We start from the raw sequence: 23,858 nt of genomic DNA on the forward strand, positions 1-23,858 counted from the left end.
AGGAGTCAGGACCCTGCTAGGCCTGAGGTGTAAGTGGGGAGGGATGCGGAGAAGCAAACTCAGAACAGGGTTGAGGCATTTCACTGTGCTGGACATGGTGATTGTTTTAAACTACATTTCAAATCATAATTTCATTATAACTACAGCCCTATCAAATTCACAGCCATGAAATCTGTTCTTTGTGGGCTTCTACCCTATACTATACAAATTTCACAGGGGAGACCAGCATTTCTCAAATTGGGAGTCCTGACTCAAAAGGGAGTTTCAGATGGGTCACAAGGTTATTTGTGGGGAGGGGGGCTAGTGGTATTGCCAACCTTACATCTGTGCTGCCTTCAGAGCTGGGTGGCTGGAAAGCAGAGGCTTTTGGGCTGGTGCCCTCCTCTGAAGGCAGCACCCCGCTAGCAGCAGTGCAGAAGTAAGGGTGGCAATACCGCAACCCTCCTTACAATAACTTTGCGATTCTCCCCCCACCCCAACTCCTTTTTGGGTCAGGACCCCTACAATTGCAACACTGTGAAATTTCAGATTTACATAGCTGACATTATGAAATTTACAATTTTTAAATTCCTATGACCGTGAAATTGACCTAAATGTAGGGGGAATTTGGTAGGGCCCTACCTATAATGCTACCTGATTGTAAACAAAAGATTTCAACACGCTCCCCAGGCAAGCTGAGAGGTAAAGTGCCCAGCAGGAAATTAAGCACCTGGACTGGGCATCTGTCACCCTGTGTCTGCCCCATCCCTTTAAATATCTAACAGGATCCAGGCCCACACCTTCCATCCTACCCCCATTCCCACCTCGTCACCGCCCCTCCCCCTCCAGCACCCCCACCTCCTCCCCCTCCAATCTGTACTCCGCCTCAGCCGTCGCGTCGGTGACGTCACCCCCACGCGCCGCACGTTTGGCGTTGGCGCGAAGGGGGGATGGAGCGGAAGGCCCCCCGTTATTACCTGCTAACGAGATAAACCGCCCCCGGCAACATGGTGAGCGCGGCGGGGGTGGGTATCTCCCCCCTCTCGGGAGCCGGGTAGCTGGCCCCGGCGCCCCCTTCTCCCCGGGGCGTGGGTGCCGGTAGCTCTCCCGCTCGGCCGGCCCGGGGGAGCCCAGCGCGGTCAGGCGTGGGACCTAGCGCTGTGCGGTGAGGCGGGCTCCCTCACCGCGCTCTGAAATGAAGCTGCGTCCCGCCCTCTTGCCCCCCCCCGAAGTCTGCTGCCGCTCTGTTCCCCCAGAACCGCCTCCCTTTACCCCCCCCACCTCACCCCCCCTCGCGTCGGTAAACTTCCCCAGGCTCCCCGCCGGCTGTGCCGCCCGGCCGGGCCGCAGCAGTGAGCGGCGTTGCAGCGAGTGTCCTGGCTCTTGCTGCTCAAAGCCGTGGTCGGGGCAGAGACCGTGCTTATTCCTCTAGGAAACGTGAGGGAGCGCTGCTGCTGGAGAGGGGGAAAACGTTCCCCTGTGCTGCTAAAGTCAGTTGTGGGGGTTACTGACTTCCCCTTTGGAAGGGCCTTCTGGCCTTTTTGTGGGTGTTTTAGGGGCTGGGGGAAGTCATTCTTTCAAACTCCCACTGGCCAAGCTCCACATATTAGAGATACTAAAGTGGATTAAGTTTGTATTCCACATGTGATCCTGTGAGCCCTACTTAGGACACGGATAGCATGCTAGGCTCTCCTGTCGACACACCAGCTGGAACCAAAATAAATGATTGTTTTAAATCACAATTTTAGTAGTTTCAGTATGTCTATATATGGACACTTATTTTGGACTGAGTGCCCTATTTTAATGTGTCAGTAAAAATCAAGGTAAATAGGATACTTAATCCAAATTAAGGGTGTCCATGTACAGATTTTTACTTAAGTAACTAAATGTGTGAATTAAAACAGCTTTATTTGGGGTCTAGTTTATGCATCTATTTAGCCCCTCTCCCCATCCATTACCCATATATGGTGCTAAAGTGAGATTATTCATAATAAAGTGTTTATCTCTTGATCATATCATCTTTCTTAGGCCTGCTTTATGTAATTTGCACTGATTTAACTGAAGGTAGGCTTCTAAAACAGTTTAGTCTGGAGCAATTTTTGAGCTGTCTTGCCTGCATAGGGAGATCCAGGAAAATTAATACGAATTAAAGAGGTGTATTTGAAGTAGATTAGTTAACCTGTATTAAATCTCTGGATGCTGTTGTTCAGAATTAAAGTGGACTTAATGGATATGTCTATATAAGGATAAAAAAACCTAGTGGGACTGTCAGCTGGCTCAGGCTCTGGGGCTGAAAGACTGCTATGTAGACATTTGGGCTTGGGCTGGAGCCCAAGCTCTGGGAGACTGCAAGGATGGATATCTGAACATCTAAACAGCAATTTTTAGCCCTGGAGCGTGAGTCCTATGAGCCTGAATGAGCTGACATAGGCTAGCTGTGGGTTTTTTATTCCCATGTAGATATACCCAGTGTGGTATAGTTTTTCCACTTTTGGAAATGAATTATGCTAAACCAATTTAAGGCCACTTTAATTGTGAATGAAGGTGTTCATGCATTTTTTAGGATTATTTTTCCTGGATGTCCCTCTAGCCAAGCTCTTTGTGTGCAGATAATTAAATTGATTGATATAGAAGGCTTTATATATATGTTTGCATGTGCCTGAAACTATATGGGTGCAAATGAGCGGATATAACCACTTTTAAACCAATCAGAGTCTAAACTGGGAAAAATCCCTGTGTAACTAAAATTGTTTTTCTAAACTGAAAAATTAAATTGATGAAACTTCTGTGGTAAAACTAGGCAGTAGAGCTCATGTCCACTCATATTCTTGTACTCAAATAGCCAAAGTTGCAAATCAAAACTGATTTGGTTCAAATTTCAAACTAAGTGACCACAATCAGTTTGTTAGCCTCCCGTCTCAGCCCTTGAGATTAGCAGGGCTGGAGGGATCTTCACTGTCTTACCCTACAGTCTTGAGATGCAAAACTTCAGTGGAGGACACTGAGGGTACTTTGTACAATAAGGCTGAGAATTTTCCATTAATTCACTAGCAATAGCACCTCTACTGTGGCAAAAAAATTCTCTGGTGTTTGGGGTGTGTGTGAATTTTTTTTTAAGGTAGTGTGCTATTCAGGGCAGAGGATAGTGTTTAGAAGGTACCCAAAATGGTACTACCATAATCTAAGTTATAAAGCATTATGTGGGGATAGGACTTTGGTACACTCTGAAAACTTGTTAGTATATATTTATACAGTATTCAGATGCCTTGAGCTTGGAATACTTTTGAAATAATTTTCAGGAAGAAAGAGGTATTATGCAGCCAAACTGGAGTGGGTCATTCCAAGTGAAATTGCAAGGGGGGCTTCATAATTAATTTTTTTCATAACTGCATCACACAGTGTTAAATAACTAATGCTTGAACTGTAGTGAAACTACTTAAGGTTTCAAACTGAGCTGTGCTCTCTTCATAATGAAATTTGCAAGTGTAGACTATTACCAGACTTGTGCAGGACTAGAATTAGATATGAAGAGGTCCAAAAGGTACATTTTAAACTGGCTATTTCCAGCTTTAGTTACTTAATGTTTGCAGTCAGAGGGCACAAACACAAAACAGCAGCATTTTCTGTCCTTTTATTTTAACACCGTGCTATAGGAATTTGAACTGGATATAGGATATCAGGAATCCTTCTTTCATAGTTCCTCTGGGAAAATTCCCTTTGTGCCTCATGTTTTTTAGTTTACTCCAGACAAATGTTATATACTTCTTCGGTTTAATTTACTACTGATTGCACTGAAGAAAAGTAACATGCATGAGACAGTTGTCCCATGAGAGGCAGAGCTTATCCTGTTTCAGATTCTGAAGGGAACAAACTATTGAGAGCAAGGCAAGAAGAAAACTTCATGGAATTCTTCCGTGAGAGAAAACAGTATTTAAAATAAGGGAAGGGAATCCAATTACTAAGGCCTTGTCTACAATGGGAGTTTGTCATTTGTGTTCAATCACTGTTGAAAGCCGCTCCTACAAAATAGGCAAACTGCTTTAAACTGGAGTTTAGCCATGGCTTGAAACCTACCTCAGTGCAAGTCACTGTTTGTTAGCTTTGCTTGCCTGTCCTTCGGGTTTGCTCCACGACAGCTATATTGGTGGCTGTAACTGGGGCTTATTCCCTATGATTTTTTTGGGAAAAGAGATTGGCAAGCTGCTTCTAGGCAAGTGAGGAATCACACCTGACTGTTGCCTGTTGGATGGCAGTAGCCTCCACTTATAAGCACAGGAAAAATCCAACACTTTAGTAGTGTTGGTGCTGATGATGATATATATCCATCAGAGGGCAAGAGGCTCTTCAAAAATGTTAGTTTCATACAGCATTTCAAGAAGTTAGCATGCATATAATGCCAGGTTTGCTCATATACCAATACTAAAATATACAGTATGACATTTAGAAAAGTATGATCAATCAGAACATTTCCTTTTTAGGTTGGTATCCTAACGAAAAGGGAAGGAAGTGGTCCATTTTAGGATTAAATTAGAACTAATAAGTAGTTCAGTGGTTTGAACTCAAGATATGGACCAGTCAGACAGTTGTTTTGTTCTGATTTTACCTAGGCTATGTCTACCCTAGCAACATTCTGTTTGTATAAGAATACTGGTATACTATACCAGCAAAGCACTCAGAGTGTGGGTGCAATTATATCTGCAAGCTGTGCTTGGTATTGGTGTAGTAAAACCAGTGCTCAGAAGCAAAACAAACTATACCAACAAAACTGCATATTTACTGTTATAAATACGGTCTACCGTAGGGACTTCTGCTGAAACAGCTATGATAGTCCGGGATCACACCTCTTTATGCTCCAGACATAGCTATCCTAGCAATAAGTCTTTTGTATACCAGGCCTATAGGGTTTTTTTTTTTTTTTTGCTATTCCCAGGTATATATGGCATGAAGTAAGTTCCATTTTGCTCCTCCTATTTTTAGTTTCATATAATAAAATAATAGTTTTATCTGTACATAGTGATGTCCTTTTCAGTCTTAACAGTTTTGGATTTTCCACCTCTTACAGTCCAATAGCTTCTAACAAGATTATCTTTTTCCTCTGGAAAAAATGGGATGTCTGAAGAAGAATTTGAAGGATAATATAGCAATGCTGAAGATTGTAAACAGAGGAGACTTGAAGAATATGTACAGTCTTTTAGTTTAGTCGTTAAGGTAAATTAAGCACTCAAATCTAAGCCTTTATTCAGAAAGTGTGTTCAGAAGGCTTATATGCTATTATCTTGAAGCTTTGGCAGTTTGCTGAGAAACTAATTTTAAGCAATTTAAGAAAGATACTTCTGCCTTCATATGGGGATCAAAGGATGATTTACAGCAAGAGAATGGAACATGGTGTTAACACAGGGAGACAAATTTTGAAGTTAAAAGCCTACAGATAACTGCCTTTTGGTCACAAGGTTATTATCAACAGACAAGCCATAGTATTTGCATGAACAGTGCTTGATGGATAAATAGAAGATGCTTGTTTGAGTTCACCAGCAATGGAAACAAGAACGCTTACCCAGCCATTAAAGACAAATAATCCACTGTCTCTTGTCTGTTAAAAATCATTAGTCTCACTGAGCCATACTTATATACTAAAGAAAGCACCAATGGATTGCAGTTTAGGTGTTTTGTAGACTTTGCTTTGGGCACTCCTCTACTAGCGTCACCACATTACTTATCGGTCCAAGATACTGTTGTTTTTGGTAGATATTGTCACAGATCCACAAGGTCTGGTGTGCCGCAGCCTGTAACCAGTTCCTTGGGAGTGACCTCTTCAGTGTGCTAGGCCCCAAGGACCCACACAGTTCCAGAGGGGCTGGCCTGTGGCCTGAGACTGGGCCTTTGGGCATCAGCAGAGACGTCTCTCTGTGGCTCTTGGCAGCAAATCCTGCTAAGCCCTGTGGGAGGCTTGTACTGTACTTAAGCACGCAGTGCTCTCACTGCAGAAACATCAGGCAGCCTTTTCAAAACAAGGTAACAATTTATTAGTCATATAGAATCAAAGTCCTTGGGTTAGGTCTACATGAGGATAAAAAAGACCATGGCTGAACCAGATCAGTTGATTCGGGGCTAAAAATTGCTATGTAGACATTTGAGCTTGAGCCCAAGCCTGAACATTGACATAACAATTTTTAGCCCTGCAAGCCCAACTCAGATGACTTGGGGTGACCATGGGGCTTTTATTCCTGTGTATACGTACCCAGGGAGGAGAAAGTTCAAATTATAGTCCATCCTGGCTAAGGGAGTGCAAGTGCCATCCAAGCTGTCCAACTCCAGCATGGTTCATGTCTCTCTCTCCCTTTAACAGCTCCAGGAGAGGGAGAAGCCAGCTTCTCCCAGAAGCCCACCCTTTATCCCTTGCTGGTGACCTCTCAGTCCTTTGTTCTCCAGGAAGAGCCATGGCTGAGTTCACAACCCCACCTGCTGAAGCTTCCCACTTTTGAGCTTTGATTTTTCAGTCAGTTGGCCTTGCATTGTCTCTATGGACCCTCTGTTGATCTAGTCCCTTTCAACCAGTTCATTGACAACCATGGTGACAGGTACATCTGTCTCATACACCGTTCCAGGAACAGTGTTAACCCTTTTGCCCTGGTGGGTGCAATGTGAAGTACAGAGGAAACTGAGGCACACATAGGCTTTAAAGATATTACAAAAAATTCCCAATCTGTCACAGATGTCTTGTATTTAAGCTGCATATTGATGCAGTTTACATGATAAAAGGAAAGTGGTAGACTTTACAACAAATATTAAAAAACTTCAAGGAAGTTTATAGGAGAGTCAGTAGCTTGTTTTGAGACAAAATATGTCCTAACTCAAACTAAACATACCATAATATTGTTTGTTTAAAACAGCACATAGTATTTAAAATAAAGGAGTTCAGTGGTGGTGGGAGTTTTCTATAAAGACAAGCAGTTTGCTTGGTGAACCAGAATATGAAAGTTATTTCATGGGTTGGGTTTTTACAGCTTTGAATGAACCAGGGAACTTAATTTAAAAAGGGAATTAATGTTTCCCTGGGGGAAACATGTTACTTTCAAACAATTTCTTAATTATGTTTTTGTTTCAAAGAATGGGAGATAGTAGCATCGTTGACATTCTGGCCCTAGACAGACTTTAGGAAGTGAGTGTTTGTTGAATACCTGTAAAATTTACATGGAACCACAAATGTCAGTTTAAGACCAACTCTTAGATTTGCTCTCAGATCTATGGAAATGCTTTTTTTGGTTGAAACACTACCATTTGCTCAAGTCAAGGTAGAAGATTGAAACCAAAAATCAATACAGCAACTTGGAAGAGAATCTCTTTATAACTAAATAAACTAACTAAATAAATGTGTTAGTCTCTAAGGTGCCACAAGTACTCCTTTTCCTTTTGCGAATACAGACTAACACGGCTGCTACTCTGAAACCTGTCTTTATAACTAGCATCCTGATGCTAGTATATTTCCTGGAGATTAAAACAAGTAAGGTTAAATAATTTTGGAAATTACATACAGACTTTGTTATTAAAACTGAAGGTGAAGTCTACCTTTTTTATCAATTGTGATTACTTTTTGCACTTAAGTGTGGCCAATAAATACAGATTAGTCAGAGTCATTGTCTGGTTTTCATGCACACTGGCTGTAATTATGTTTGGGTTGAAAATGCTGGACAAGAATGTGTTTAAATCCCAACTAAACTTTTAACTGAAGTATAAACAGCTGTGAAATTTTTAGATTTTCACAAAACCTTCACATTCTACACTGATCTTAAACAAATTTATATGTCCCTTTAATGAGAAATTGGTTTAAAAAGTCCCCAGGAAGTTTAATTCACCTGTATATTTAGTTAAAGAAACGATAGACAAAACCTTATTTGGTCACTTAGTCCATCCCAACAACATTTTTAGTGCAAAGTGATTTCTACTGTGTGTACATATTGAATATTTGCATAGCTCAAACAAGTAGTCCATGCATATTCCTCTTTATTATCCATTTTAGAAAAGTTACAGCAGAAATCTGTGATTACAGCATTAACAGTTACTTATTTGCAAGGGATACTAAAGCTTAAAGACTTGGCTATAGAAGTCACTTACCTGTCTACATACACATGTATCATGAGTTTAGGTTTATAACTTGATGTATGCAGAATATGTAGATCAATTCATATTTATTATGACAAATGTGTCAGCAGCACAGAAGGAGCTAAGGTCTCAGGTATGTTAACAGGTCATTGGTTTAAATTTAAGTCATGGGTGGAATACTCAAAGGGATATAACTAACTTAAAAATCACTTCTATCACACCTATGAGGACTGGTTTCAGAGTAACAGCCGTGTTAGTCTGTATTCGCAAAAAGAAAAGGAGTACTTGTGGCACCTTAGAGACGAACCAATTTATTTGAGCATGAGCTTTCGTGAGCTACAGCTCACTTCATGTAGCTCACGAAAGCTCATGCTCAAATAAATTGGTTAGTCGCTAAGGTGCCACAAGTACTCCTTTTCTTTTTACCTATGGGGACTGTTACTGAAAAGTGAAAATTTCCTTCTAATTAGTTTACTTTGTAGTAGTAATGAATGTATAAGGGTTGAACCCAAAGGGCCCAGGCAGGATTGTAATCAGTTTTCTCTGCCTGGGTGGAGTTTTCACACATCAACAGGTAAGAGAAAAGTATCATTGTGAAGACTATAAAAATTGGTAATGACGATTCAGAGGCATATGTAGCACTTGAAGCTACTTCAGTCATTGTTTGAGGTTGACAATGTCCCTTTAAATTTTAGAACTATCCATTTATAGTCAGAAATTTATAACTTGTAAATTACTGTGACAGAATACCTGTAAAATAGAGTAACACTAATATAATACTACTAGTTATTTAGGTCTCAAGCCTTTAAGGAGATGCACATGGGGAGACACTTGTGTAAATAGGATGCCATTAACTTAAATCCAAAAACATCTGCTTACAGGGTCAGTGCCTTAGTTGTAAATGAAATATAGCAAGTCCAAGTTTTCCTTAAAGTGAACCTTCTAAAACAAGAAGGCAGCTCAAAACCTGATAATAAATAAGTCATAGGTATTATCAGGGGGAAAAAAATGCTAATTCTTGTTAACAAATCACATGTTCTATTTGGCCTTCTAACTCCAACTCTGAAAGGAGCCAGAGTGGTATACTTTCAATCAATCTTATCTAGAATAAGGAATTGACAAAGGCTCTTTCTCAGTGGCTCTACAAACTTGTGTGAATATTCAGAAATAATATTAAAACAAATTCAAAGAACTAGTATTACTCACAGTTTCTGAGAAAATTCTGCTGGTCTTAGTATTCCTGGGAAACTACTTAGCTGAAATCTCTAGGGGGTAAATCAGAAAGTAGTGTTACCTGGGTAGAATATAGTCACAAGCCATACCCTCCGCCTGCTATAAATTCAGACCAAATGATTATATGCTGCTCCTATAATGGTTGCTATTAAAATGGCTGCTATCCCTGGAGACAATGACTGTAAACAGGTATAACAAGCTAGATGATTCCCTTTTTAAGTAAATAGTCTGAAATATTAAGGGATGTTTTAATAGATGTTGGGTCTGTGTTTGTGGTTATGCTATATGCTCATACAAGAGCCTCATAAAGTTCAAACCTTTTATTTTTGTAGGTAGAAAGGTCCTTTTGTTCTTATATTCGTGGTAGGAGATGTCATAAATATGTTACCCTTTTGAGATCTTTAGGTTGATTAACATTGCTTGAACTTGGAAAAAATGGTCAGACACCTACTAGCTGGAGAGCTATACCAAACACTTTGCTGATGCCAGAGCCCGGGTGAATTGACCCAGATTCTGAAAAGATGGAGGGTGCTGGGATTCAATATTCTGCAGTTACCTGTGGGCTTTGCTGCGGAATTTCATCTGTGTTAGGCTCTGCCCCACAGTTAAGTTATTCATTTGATCTATAAAAGACTCTTTGACATTTGGGCTATACTTGTCAGAGTTTACTGAATCTCTTTGGAGCTAATTGCAACTGTTTGTTGTTCTTTATCCCATCAATAATGTGATTCTGTATTGTGCTTTGCAATAGGATGGCTGGCAGAGATATTCCATTAAGGGAAAAGTGAGCTCTTGGCATGATCTGTAGTGGAAAGGAAAGCTGCTGCCATGTGTGCCTCAACTGAGCAAAGATTGCTCTGCATCTGTAAGACCTGTATTGACTAGATATGAGTACATTCAGCTCTACAGGTTTTAAGCAAAACTTCTAGATCAGTGAATGGATGAAGAGTTGTTGAGAGAGTAATTTGCTTTTTTTAAAATTATCTTGCTCTTTTGTTGAGTGAAAGGTCAAAGTATTGTGTGTTGCCTTTTTAAATCCCCTCTCCCCCTTTATTAGGATATCAGAAAATTCTTTGGGGTTGTATCTACTGGCAAGAAACATGAATGTGAGAGAGTGAAAAAGACAGAGAAAACCAAAAATGGGGAAGAGTCTTCAGATGGGAAGAAGAAAACAAAGGATATCAAGGTCAGTTTGCTTTCCTCAGCTGCAGGCTGTTCTGGGCTTGGAGGTTGCTCTGGTATGGGAGTGCACGTCTGTGGCTCTCCCCTTACAACTGACTTGTGTTCTTGGTTTAAATGTTTTCAGTGGTTTCTCATCAGTTATTCATAAAATGTTTGTCATTTCTCTATAGTCAAAATCAAAATAAAATCTAATTGGCCTATGCAGAGTCAGGGAGACATTTCCAACTAATATTGTACCAGAAGCAAAAATCTCACCTGCATATTTAATATGGCACTATGGAATGTATTCTGTAGTAACATAGTCCTCCACTGTGGTCAGTATTCCTACTTCCTGAAGAACGTTTAACCTAGGTCCTATGTCTCACGTGGCAATGAGAAGTCGAAAAAAAGAAATATGTTTCCTAAACCAAGTTTGTCTAGCAAAACCAAGCAAACACAGTTCTCAATTCCAGCAAAGAAAATAGTGCTGAGACTGGAGTTAGCGTAGCAGAAGTTGCTTCTGTTTCTGCACCCCAATTTTCTTGTAACTTTTTTTTCTTTTATGAGAAAGAAATTGTTAGTTTTCCATATGCTTGGGGGTGGGGCGGGGCGGGGGAGGTGGGAGATTGTGATACTGTCATGGAAACAATCCTATGAAATATTTAAAGCAAATCTAGCTAAGGTCCTAATTATGTAAGGAGCTCTGCCAAGGCAAACCCTCATTTATTTAGATTTATAAATGTGCTAAAAAGAGCACACATTTACATGCCCAGGCACCTTTAACATAACTTAAATTGCTGTCCATAGGATGTATTTTTAAGATAAGCTGCCGTACTTCACCTTCCGAACTATTCTTGCCTTTACACTTAAATTACTGCCATTGTCTAATGCCTGGGGGGAAAAGATTACCACTATAATTCAGGGCACTACTCATGTGGAGCTCACTGTAGGCTCAGGGTGAAAATATGTAATGAGATATCTTTAAAATTAGGGTAATTAATGAGTAGGAAGAGTTGAGTTCTGGTTATGCTATCTCAAAAGGATATAACAAAGTGCGGTGGTTCAGAGACAGGTGACAAAAATTATTAGAGCCATGGAAAGATTTCTGAATTAGGAGAGGTTGAAAAGATTGTCACTGTTTTAGCTGAAAGAGGTGACAGATGAGAGGGAAGATAAGGTACAAAATAATAAATGGTATAGAGAAGGTGAATTTGGTATATCTCTTTACCCTGGCTTGTAACACAAGAACAAGGAGCTGTTCAATGTAATTGAAAGGCAACAATTTTAAAATTGATAAGGAAATTCTATTTTATACAACCCATAATTGAGTTGTGGAACTGAAGGAATAATTAAGGTAAAATGCTTAGTAGATTTCAGAATAGAGTTGAACATTTCCTGTGGATAATAAGAACATACAAAGTTATGTTAGATAAGATTAATTAATTTATTTATTTTTAGAAGTGTTATAACCCTTAATGCTTCAGGTCAGAAGACAACCACCAATTTGACTGGGTCAGGAAGAAAGCTCCCATATGGACAGATGATTGTACAGTTGTCTGTTATGGCATTTCTTACAACTTCCATTTAAGTGTGTGGTATTGGCCACTATCAGACAGGACACTGGACTAGATGGGATCACTGGTTTATCTGTTATGGCAGTTATGTTAAAAGAGGGGGAGCAAACAAATAATGTATTGACTAGTACATTATTTATTTCTGGAGGTACCTGACAGTTTTATTTTTGATTAGATTAGTTGTCCAAATTCCACAAAGCTGTTTAAAATTTCAGCGATGTTTGAAGATGGTGTCTGATTATTTTAATTGTTTAAGCTTTTATTTGTTCCAGTTGCAGCCTGTGTATTTTTTGACTTTTTTTCAAATTGGTATCTTTGTGGAATATAATGAACTTTGCTTCTCTTTGTTGTATTCCTATTTTATAGCCACTTAACTGAAAGCTTATAGTTTAAGTTCTTAGATTTATTTTTATGCATGGACATTACCGGGTTTCTGCTAGAAATTAATCTAATACAGTTAATTAACTAGAAGTTGTAGTAGGTGTAGAAAGAAAGCAAGAAAGAACTTGATAGTGGAAATAATGGACTTTTACTACTAGGTGAAGAATTCATCTAATGAAGATGATTCCAAACGAAAGCAGACAAACAAGAAAAAAAGGATAATCTATGATTCAGGTAAAATTTGTTACTGCTTTAGAATGCTGCTTTGTTTCTTTTGCGGTACTGCCAGTTAAAATTGAGGGTTAGCAGGCAATTGTTACCCCTCAATGCAACACATTTTTAAAAAAAAGAACCTCTTGAAGGATTGTGCTCAAGAAGAAATAAAAGCATGTTAAACACAAGATGCTCTTGATTCTCACTGCTTAAAGTCATTAATTGCTTGGCTGTTATCACTATGAACAGTTACGTCTTCTATTGACACTCCTCAATATCACAAAATGCAACATTGCATCTGTAGCAACATCAGCTAAAAATGCTAACCCTATGTATGTATACAAAATAATTTTCACTAGACCTCAGTCAATAATTCGAATAACCCAGATTTGGAGTTTAGATTAGAACTAGCTTACTCAGTATCTTTTTAAATGGCTGCTGTAAAGAATGATTTCTGTTTTAAAGGTCTTGACAGAATTTTTATTTTCAATTTTAAGGCCTCCAATTCTGAGATCTGATCTGTCTGCTCTGTGACAGGCAGGAGTCTGCTGATGTAGAAAAACTTGCAGGATTGGGGCCTGCCTTACTAATTTTATATTGAATGGGCATGCAAAGTTAATTTGCATTTTCATTTGTATCTGCCTTGACACACAGACCTTGATAAGCATTTGTCCCATGCTTCTAGCTGCTTTTACATATTTTAAATTTCAGAATATGAAAAAAATGTAAAATTTAATTGAAAGGACTGTTCAGCCCACTCTAATGAATATCCTCCAGAAGATACAATTTAAAATAAAGTTTTTAAAAAAGTTTTATCTATCAGTTTTTTCTTTTTTAAATTAAGTTTAAAAAAATTGGAAGCTTTCTGGTTTCCCCCTTTGTTACTGTCACTTCTTCCCCATCTGGATGCTGAAGCCTCCTGGAGTTATCATGAAATTGAAGAAAAGATTACAGGCTTTCCTACAGCTTGTGTCTTCCATTGCAGACTATTGATTTTTGTGTGTGCGTGTGTGCACTGGTTCAATAGTACAAGGTTGCTCTAATTTTAAAAGAAAAACAATGGGATGAGCTAAACCTGCAGAACACATAAATAAATAAAGCCTGCCAGAATGTTGTCATTGAATATTGAAAATACATCAAACTGAAGAGATTGTATATTAAGCTAGTCCTTATAGCCTTGGGGAGCCTTAAAGGAAATATTTCTAAATTAATGTTCGGTGCTACACATAGTATATGAAACCCAGCTGCCACCTGTAATATATTATTAATTTGCTGAGTGTTAGCAGTGTGCCTGGAGCGTTAATCTCCTATTCCATTACGGGGAAGAAAAATGAAGTACTGCTCCAAATGCTTTAAAAGACGAGCAGGCTTTTCAGTCACTGAGATTGTTGACCATTTCATTCTTAGAGAAATGTAGGGGTGCCAGTTTTGTGTGTGTTTAAAAAACTAAATACTTGTTCTGCTAGTGTGTTCCCTTGAACCACGCACGTCATGCTGTGAACAGTAGCCATATAGCATATGGCTGGGTTCCCTTTGCTTTTTCAGTCCTTTTGCAATCGCTTAATAAGCATCTGGCTCAGTATGCAAATAGGCATACATTGTGATGCTCACAATCCACAATGACCAGATGAGGAGACAAGTGTCTGTTACCCCTTACCTGAAAGGAACCTTTCAGAGACTTGTTACGTCCTGGTTATCTGCCTTAAGAACATAATCTTCAGTATAGACACACAACTCCTTAAATGTTATCTTCATACATTTTGCAATGATTATGATGATCAATGGATTACTGGCTCTCAGCAGAGTTATTTGATCCAGCAGATCCCTGTAAAATACTGTGCACCCTGTCTGCATTCTGCCAGTTGGTACAAAAAAGTCCCTGGGTCACAGACTGGAGTTTAATTTTCAGGCTTCAGCTCATCCCACTGCAGAAGCAACATGCTTGGTTCCTGGGGTGGGTAATAGGGAATTCTTCTTGTTGTTGAACAAAAGTTCTTGAGGAAGTCCCATTTAGTCCTTGTCCTAGTCGAAGGATGGCGGCCATGACACAGATCTCTTAAATTAGAGAGGTACAGCTTCATTTTTCTCTGTATTCTGGGCTTCAGCAGAGTACTTTTCTCCCACAGATGGATGTTTTTATAACTGATGTGTTGGACTATTATTTAAAGACTGTATGTATGTGGAGGAAAATAATACTTCTCCCTGTGGTCAAATACAGATTCAGAAGAGGAGATGCAATCAGTAAAGAAATCTAAGAAGCCACCAGAGAGAAAACCATCCTCTTCAAAACCTGATAAAGTTCTTAAGCAGGATCCTGTTGTTTATGTTTCAGAGACAGGTAATGTGTGAAACACATGATATATTCAGCTGTTATGGGAGGGTTGCTTTTACTAAATATTTAAACATAACATTCAAGGAGAAATGCTTTTTTTTTTTTTTTTTTTTAAAAAGAGACGGGTAAGCTTTAGAAATGTGCCATTGAAGACTTTGCTAGCCTAGCAACAGGCTAAAAGTTATGGGATGATGAGTGGTCATTGGGGCTGTTAGAGTCCTCTTCTCCCTTTGGTGTTGGAAATGGTGGTCAGTCTTGCTTGGGTTCTGGTCAGGCATATACCATCTCTCCTTGTTTCCATTGGTTTAGTCAGGGATGTCATCTCAGGAATTGGCAAATGCACTCTTTTCAGTTTCCTCAAGTGATGTGTTTATAGTCCTTGGGGGTCAAGGATAACTTCCAAACACTTAAGCTCTTCATGAGCACTCTTTCTAAAATGACAGAGCTAAGTTTTCAGAGAGCTTTTCATTTGGTATCTGACTAGCCAGTCTTTTCTCTCCTGCAACTGCTTGCTTCATTAACGTTAGTGGCAAAACTGCTTTGTTTTCAGTCTTTACCTCCTTGAGTCTGACTTTCAAACTCTTAAAAAAAAAAACCACATATATTGTCAAAGTATTAATCCATCTGCTATCAGAGTATTAGGAAGATTGATGTTAGGAAAGCTGATAACAGTACAATTCTTCTATAGTAGTACTTTAAAAATACCATTCATGCAAACTCAGTCCTGTATCTCAGCTTCCTAAGTTGTTAAATTTTTTGGTCCTGAAGAGCAGACGTGGTGAGTAGGAGTCAGTTGCCTTCCCTGAACTTAACCACTGACTTCAGACTTTACAGTCAATTCTGTAGTCTTTATGAAGAGTTATGCACATGGGTGATCTTTGTTGTTTGTTCTAAATTTTCTAAGGTTATTCTGTTCTAAATTTGCTAGTAACTTTTATCTGGCAATTACAGAATTTGAATCTGCATGTGTGTGCACTTTGGTGAATTATATTTATGGTTAGAGTTAAGGCTGCATGTTTGTTGTTCAGAATATATATCTGTTTGTAGATGACGTATGAGAGAGTGTCTTGTTTGTTGTTGGTTTGGCATTATTTGTTTTCGATGTTGCCATTGTTCTGATTGCACTTTTGGGATATCCCTGAGCTATTTGTTTTCCAGGAGTAAGAATTGTGCCCAGATGGTACCTTTAGAGGAGGCGGATCTGCTTACTTTACCTTCTGTTTCTACATAGAACACATCTTGCAGAATTCCTACTAACTCATCCTTTCCTTTCAGAGTTTGGAGGGGAACTTTGAGATCGTGACTTGTCTTTAAACTTCTGTGGGCTTTTTGTTCTACTTTTTGAGGCATTAAGTTTTCAGTTTTGTTTTGTGATTAGCTTATTTTTCTTTGTGGAGCATTTACCTCCTGGTAAAACCAGGATCTAACTGCAAGGTTCTAATGGCAGTGGCTAATCTTGGGTGGTATTTAACCACTGTTAGGGATAGTGACTCCTGTTCCTGTTTGCTACCACTTCCTTTATGGGTCAAACAACCTTAAGAACTAGAAGAGTTCTGCCCTATTCGTAGAGAGATGAGACCCAGGAATGTGAATGCTGCAAGATTATTTATGAAGTAGAACAATAAGATAAACTATCTTCCCTTCTAGCAATGATTAAAAAAATACTTGGCAGTTGAGAATATGAAACTTGTAGCAGATTCCTTTATAAGTGTAGTATAATAATTGCTGCTTCTTAAAAGTCTTAAAACTGTAGCTCCTAACTGTCAATCTGCTTGCATGTGATTTATTAAGTAATGTAGTTAAATGACATCAGTTGTAGTCTGTCTCTACTGAAAATGTAGCACAGGTAATCTTTTAGCCATCGTCAGTAATTAGAAATGGAATATATCTATATAAACAAAGCTTTTGTGTGCTCCTTCATATCTTTCTCATAGGGGTTAAAGTACAAGGCTGTTAGAATTAATTCATAAATATGCATGATGATTATACAGTAGAACCTTAGAGTTACGAACACCAGAATTACGCACCTACCAGACAACCCATACCTCATTGGGAACTGGAAGTACACAATCAGGCAAAAGTAGAGACCCCTCCCCCCCAAAAAAGGCAAATACGGTATAGTACTGTTAAATGTAAACTACTAAAAAAAAGAAAGAAAAGGAAAGCAGCATTTTTCTTCTGAATAGCAAAGTGTCAAAGCTGTGTTAAGTCAATGTTAAGCTGTAATCTTTTGAAAGAACAATTATAATATTTTGTTCAGTTATGAACAACCTCCATTTCTGAGGTGCTTGTAACTCTGAGGTTCTACTGTATGTACAGTCTCATAATATTTATATTACACAGTTAAGGCTGTTTACAGGTGGCAAAGCTTGAGAAGTTGTCACATTAGAGACAAATGAGTCAACCATGTTCTTTTGACATCCGTATCTTATAACTGCACTGGCTTTTCTCACATCTTAAGTACAGTCACTTTCTATACAACCTGCCCTCAAACCTCTCGGCTTATTTCCAGAGGTCAGACATCTAATTTAACTTCCTTTAACATCAGTGAGTGAAAATCTTTCTGTTGATTTCAGTGGGAGTTGGATCAGCCCCGTAAGCTGGTTAAGGTAGTGCTAGGTATACATCAAACCTTTTAATGCATGGATGTGGGCAATTAAAACTGGGAAAGTCTCTTCCCAGTGTTTGCAAAGCATGCTGTAGAGAAGATCTTGATGTACACACAAGAACACAATCAAGTTAGAAAGCAAGTACAAGAGTGACAGTTTACCCATCCCTCTCGAATGGCAGTACCTTTTCAACAAGATGCAGCCTGAATACTCTTAAAAACAACTAGAAATTTGGCTCAACTGATATGATTACACTGTATTGAAATCATTTCTGCTATCCAAGTAAGAATGTTAATTATATTGCCATGGAGCTTCTAAAAGTTCCAGACAGCTGGATTATTGTTGAAAGACTGGGGTTTGTGTGTATTGTCTAAAACAAAATAATTTTTTAAAATTAATACCTGCTAAATTAATGTCCTATTGAAAGCTTAAACTGTCAGTGTTACACAAAGTAAAATACCTATTAGATTAATATATTTTCTAGATACCAATCTATAATATGTTTAATAAAACACATGCATGTTCATAGCATATATAGCACTACCTGTATTTTGTTTTATATTTCTGGTAATTTAATTATGATGTTTTTTTTTTTTTCTGATAATAAGCAAAATGATGTTTTTGGACAATATACTTCTTCAAACAAACAAACCCAAAAACCAAAATGCACATTTCTAGCCAAGGTTACAATGTTTATACTCTTTTCCCCTCCACTTCCCCCATTTTTAAAATAAAATTATTTTCAACTTTTTTAAAGTTAAAACAAGAACTGTTATGAAAAAAATGGCACAATACAAAGCAGTCGATAGCAGAAGCACTTGACAATAGTGTAATTGCAAGTACTCTAAAATTTAAGGAGCGTATTTATTTCATTTGATTCCAGCAGAAGCAGGTAGGATTAATTTTTTGAAATATGAAAAACCCCTTTTGTAAATAATATGTCAACGTTCAAATTCAGTACACTGAACTACCTAAAGTGGAAACTACCTAAAGTGGAAGTATATTAAAATTTCGATTTGTTTACTTGCTGGTGTACCTCAGTTTTTTTGCACTTGAAACTGTGTATGATGGTTAATTAATGTTCCCTACTGTAAAGCCTAAAAGTACCCAACTTGAACCACATATTATTTTACCAAGCTTATCTCTTTACCAGACCTTTTTTTTTTTTTTTTTTTTTAAACAAGGCTTTTTGCTGCATAATTTTTTAGTGCAGTTATAGTTTAGGAAAACTACATGTTCACAGATTTTTGAGGCCAGAAAATGACCAGTTATAGTCATTGTACTCTGACTGCCAGTACAGCAAAAATCATAGAATTTCATCCTGTAATTCTTGTATTAGGTTCATAACTTCTGGTTAGGTTATCTTTTAGGACCTCAAATTCACAGTGTCTCTTATTAAGTTGTGGAAATGGTTAACTACCCTCACTGTTAAAAAATTATGCCTTCTCTCCAGGTTGAATGTATCTAACTTCAGCTTCCAAGCACTGGATCTTGTTATGTTTTTGCTTTGTATTTTTAAGAGCTTACTACCATCAGAAACTTCTCCCTATGCAGTTGCTTAGATATCATGATCAAATCCCCTTCTAAGTAAACGAAATAGAGTTTCTTATTGTAAGGCACATTTTTCAGACCTCAACTCATTCTTGCAGCTCTTTTGAGTCCTTTCCAATTTTTTTTAAGTGTGGACACAGAACTGAATGAGTACAGTATTTCACTAATGGTCTCAATACCACGTACCAGGGGTGGCTGAACTTACCCTCCGAGCCACATACAACAGTCTTCAGAAGTTCGAGAGCCAGGGCACGCCTGCTGGGGCTTGGGGCTTCCCCACTCCTGCTGAAGCCTCAAGCTCCGGCAGGTGCACCCCATGGTGCAGAAGCTCTGAGGACGACTCCTCGCCCCCGACCCCCCCATTTGCTGGGCAGAAGCCCCTACCCTGCTGCAAGGCAGAGGTCCTGAGCTCCCCCTTCCAAATCTGGTAGGTGGAGAATGGGAGGGAGGAATGGGGGCTAGGAGCTCCTGTTCAGTTGATTATCTCCAAATCCTTTTTAGAGTCAGTTTCAAGAATGTAGTCCCATATTCAGTAAGTGTAACCTGCATTCTTTCTTCCTAAATTCATGACCTGTCATTTAGCTGTATTAAAACTCATTGCTCAAATGAGCCCAGTTTACTAAGCTATCCATATATGAAACTATGCACATAACTGACCTCACTTAACCTTTACTTACCCTTTAACAATTTTTGTCATCTGCAAACTTTACCAGAATGATTTTAGATATTTTTTCCACATTTATAAAGATATTTGATGGCTTTGACTCGAGAACAGATGCCTAATCAGATTCTTTGGAGAGCAGGTGGAAATGGTTCATTTTTAGATTTGTTATGTAACGAGGTGGTGTGATCAAGCTTTTCTGCATCTGACACAATAGGAACATTGGTCAAGGTTAATAGTGAAATCCCTGAAAACTGCAGCTCAAGGTTACCCTTATCTAGTGAGTTCTAGGTACACACAGAGTAAGGTTGACTTAGGCTATGACTAAAGCAATTTCTTTATACAAGGGTTAACATTTCATTTCATTTTTTTTTTTTTGCTAGTATGTGTGTGATTCATTTTTCCATTTCATTGGAACTGAATAATGTTTTATAGCCAGTTGAGCATATTTTAATTCGCCTACACATTAAGACAATAACTGTCAGACAAAACTAGCGTTACTTTTGTTGGTGTAATCAAGATATTGTTGTTCACATTTAAATATATTTTCCTAAAAGTACAGACCCAAATCCATTCAGTTCAAAAGTATTTCCCTTGTTTTTAAAACTTTCATGGACTTGCTCCTATGTCATAAGTTGTCTCTTCACTCCTTCTGTGTAATATCAGTCTTGTTTCTGTTTGTTCATGCAGCCTTACCACTGCTGGTGTGACAGCCTTATTTGTAGCAATTATTTGTCTGAAATAGCCAAAGCATAGTTCTGTTGTTTTTCTCTCTCTTTCTCTTCACCCTTCCTCCTCTCCCCCCCATCTCCTCTGAAGTTTGTCTTTCGTCCTTTGCCTATCCCTCTAAATTTCTTTCTGTTTCTGCTGTTTAACTCTGTTTTTTGGGATTTGATTTATATGACAAATGCTATGACTTAAAAGTTACATTGTTTTGTAGAAGAGAGTAAATGATTGGATTAATGAAATGGTTAACTTTTTTCTATTTATCTTACTGTTGCTTTCGTGCTGTACAGACCATTAGGTTTACCTGTTCTAATCCCATAACAAATATTTTTCATCATTGCTGTGTACTTGGTAAAATCAAGCTCCGTTCATTTAGATTATTGATTATCAAGGACAGAACACCATTAGTCTTACAAGTAACAGGAAAAGGAAGAGCTATTTATAAATGCCTCCATTGCTAACCATTATCTCTGGTAAAACAGTCCAGTAAGTTGGGAGAAATACAAATACTTCTTGTACCTGTTAAATAACATTTACTTTTTACTGTTTAATGAAGTATGGGACCTTGAGCTTTGTTTGTAGAAGATGACCTATTATTATGCTGCATTGAACCTGGTCTGGTTTCGTCAGGGATTGCTAGTTAGCAAGAACTGTGTGTGTGGTGTGGATTTTTTTTGTTTTGTTTGTTTTTGTGTATGTGGATCTTAATGTATACCTGACTACTAACATAGATAACTATGTAGACGATATCCTTGTGGATGTGTAGTGATTGTAACAATGCTTGTGAGTATGGCAAAACATAATTTAGTAAAAGCTGCTTTTGTGTTAGTGGTACTTAAAAAGGTCACACTTTTTACGCTGGTGCTTTACAGCATTAATATACAATTCCAATTAAATCTAAAGAACTAAGTAACCATGCTGGTGGGTGGGTAGGATTGTCCGCAGTTGAAAAGTACCTCTTGAGAGAGAGAGTGTGTGTGTGTGTGAGAGAGAGAGACAAAAATAAGATCCCTACAGAATTTGAACTTTGAAATTCAGTGGAGAGTAAGGAGGGTCCAGTGGTTAGGATGGTGGCCTCGAACTCAGTAAACCTGGGTTCCCCACTCTTCCACAGACTTCCTGTGTGACCTTGGGCAAGTCACTTAGTCTTTCTGCTTCATTTCTCTGTCAAATGGGGGTAATAACAACATTTTCCTATCTCAGAGGGGCGTTGTGAAGATAAATACATTAACATTTGTGAGACATATGATGGTAATGGTGGTCATATATGTACCTTAGGGTGTGTCTACACTGCAAAGAAAAACCTGTGGCACTGAGTCTTAGAGCCTGGTTCAGTTGACTCAGGTTCTCAGGGCTCAGTCTGCTGCGCTAAAAAATGAGTCTAGACATGCTTGCTTGGGTGGGAGCATGGGCTCAAAGACTCCCCTCTCTTGCAGTGTTTCAGAGCACAGGCTCCAGCCCGAGTGTGAACTCTAGACTATTTTTACACTTGTAACTGGAGCCCTGCAAGCCCAAGTCAATTGACCTGGGCTCTGAGACTCAGCACTAGGGTTTTTCTTTGCCTACCTTTTGATAGATATTAAATACTACTATTAATTTTTAGTCTTTAAAGCACCTGATGAACTTTAACAGTTAATGTAGTTGATATTTGGTCTATGAGTCTAATAGAGCTCTCTTGCGAATTACAGGAACAAGGGTATTTAGAAAAAATTAACATAAGCGCTATGATGCACTGCCAGGGTGTATTTCCTAGGTCCTACCATGAAAACCTGAAGAAATTTACTATCTATATAGTTTTTTTATTCCTTCTGTGAAGTCTCCTCACTTTTATTAAAGTTTAAATAGTAAGGATTTTTAAAGTAATAAACCCATCTAGTTTGATGTATTGATATCTAAGGTTTGTTTTTCTAATTTGGCATTCACTCACTAATAACTCTTACAGAGCGTGGTAGATATGTATTTAGTGCATGTGGAAATTTAAATACTGTAATCGTAATCTCCAGGTCAGTTATGATGGCCACATTAGAGATGCACAAGTAGGGTGGTGATTGGCTGGCTGACTTCTGCTGTTGACAGTCCTGCTGTCCAGCAAAAGGGTTTTCATTGGGCATTAGCAGAGAGGGAGGTTAGAAATGAAGAGAGCTGTTTCTGATATGATAGCAATAGGTAAGAGAAATTCATCCCGAGTGAGAGTTTTGAGAAAGGAGGAGAGCCTAGTGTAACCGTGTGATGTTCCCCCTGGTGTTATCTGGACTGGTGGTCTGCTAGGTCACTCCAATCCTCGACTCTTGGAGCCAGCCTTACCCTGCTCTGCTGTAAGAACCCCCCACTCCCAGGCTGTTCACGCACAACCTGTAGCATGTAAGCTGCTCCCAGCTACGTGAGTGAGCACTTTTGGCCAGCGGCTGCTTGGATTGTGCAACCGAATGACACTAGCCAATATCTCCAGTCCCAGACACAACCCTAGGAACCGCCGTCTTGCAGTGTCTAGTTATGCCTGCTGGATGCTGCAAGTTTATATGAGTTCATCAATTTAACAAATAAATTGTTATCCCAAGTGGAGTCTCTGACATGCTTCCAACCGAACACACTGCTTCAGGTAGAATAAACAAATAAATTTAACTACAAAAGATTTTAAGTGATTATAAGTCAAAGCACAAGAAGTCCGATTTGGTCAAATGAAATAAAAGCCAAATGCATTCTAAGCTGATTGTAACGCTTTCAGTGCGCTTACAAACTTAGATACTTCTACCACAGGCTGGCTGGTTGCCCTTCAGCCAGGCACTCCCCTTTGATCAGCGTTTCAGTTGCTTGGTAGTGGTGTCTGTAGATGGAGGTGGAAGAGAGAGAGGGTAAACGTCTCTTTTATCATGTTTGTTCTTCCTTCTTGGCTTTGCGCCGTTCCTCCTCACCCCCTCCCCCTTCAGAGTTGGGTGAGCATTTCCTCCTTGTAGTCCCAAACTGACCAAGGGAAGTGGGGGTGACTCACTCGAGAGTCCAGCAGAGCTTTTGTTGCTGCCTAGGCTAGTGTCCTTTCGTTCCTGTGAGGCTGGGCTGGGTTTGTCCCATATGTGCCCTGATGAGGTGTGAACTGCCCCTCTGCTCCTGGAGAGTTTTGCCTGGGATTGTTTTAAGCCATGAGGACACATTTTCAGCCTCATAACTATACACATGAAATTACAACCTATAACATTACTATAACAACAATGCTCAGTGCATCATGAGCCTTCTGAAGACACCTGACCTGACACACTTTGCATTGGATACCACACAATCATATTATAAGGGTGAACGTGGGGGTGCAGGGTGTTCCCCTGAGATACAGTGTGTCACAAACC

At 39.0% G+C, this 23,858-nt stretch overlaps 1 protein-coding gene across 2 annotated transcripts in view; it reads left to right on the plus strand.

Moving 5' to 3' along the window:
* Window positions 1-877: 877 nt before the first annotated feature.
* RFC1 (replication factor C subunit 1) overlaps window positions 878-23,858 on the plus strand; it is a 72,396-nt gene continuing 49,415 nt past the window's right edge. The window contains exons 1-4 of one of the 2 annotated variants that reach the window (XM_073342270.2): window positions 878-989; window positions 10,370-10,498; window positions 12,587-12,662; window positions 14,860-14,979. In XM_073342270.2, coding sequence (XP_073198371.1) covers window positions 987-989; window positions 10,370-10,498; window positions 12,587-12,662; window positions 14,860-14,979 — 328 coding nt within the window. In that variant the 5' untranslated portion in view covers window positions 878-986. Of the gene's footprint in view, window positions 990-9,435; window positions 9,502-10,369; window positions 10,499-12,586; window positions 12,663-14,859; window positions 14,980-23,858 lie in introns of those variants that run through there. The other variant, XM_073342271.1, reaches the window with a different exon arrangement.

Source organism: Lepidochelys kempii, chromosome 4 (genome assembly GCF_965140285.1).
Source record: "Lepidochelys kempii isolate rLepKem1 chromosome 4, rLepKem1.hap1, whole genome shotgun sequence".
Lineage (NCBI taxonomy): Eukaryota > Metazoa > Chordata > Testudines > Cheloniidae > Lepidochelys > Lepidochelys kempii.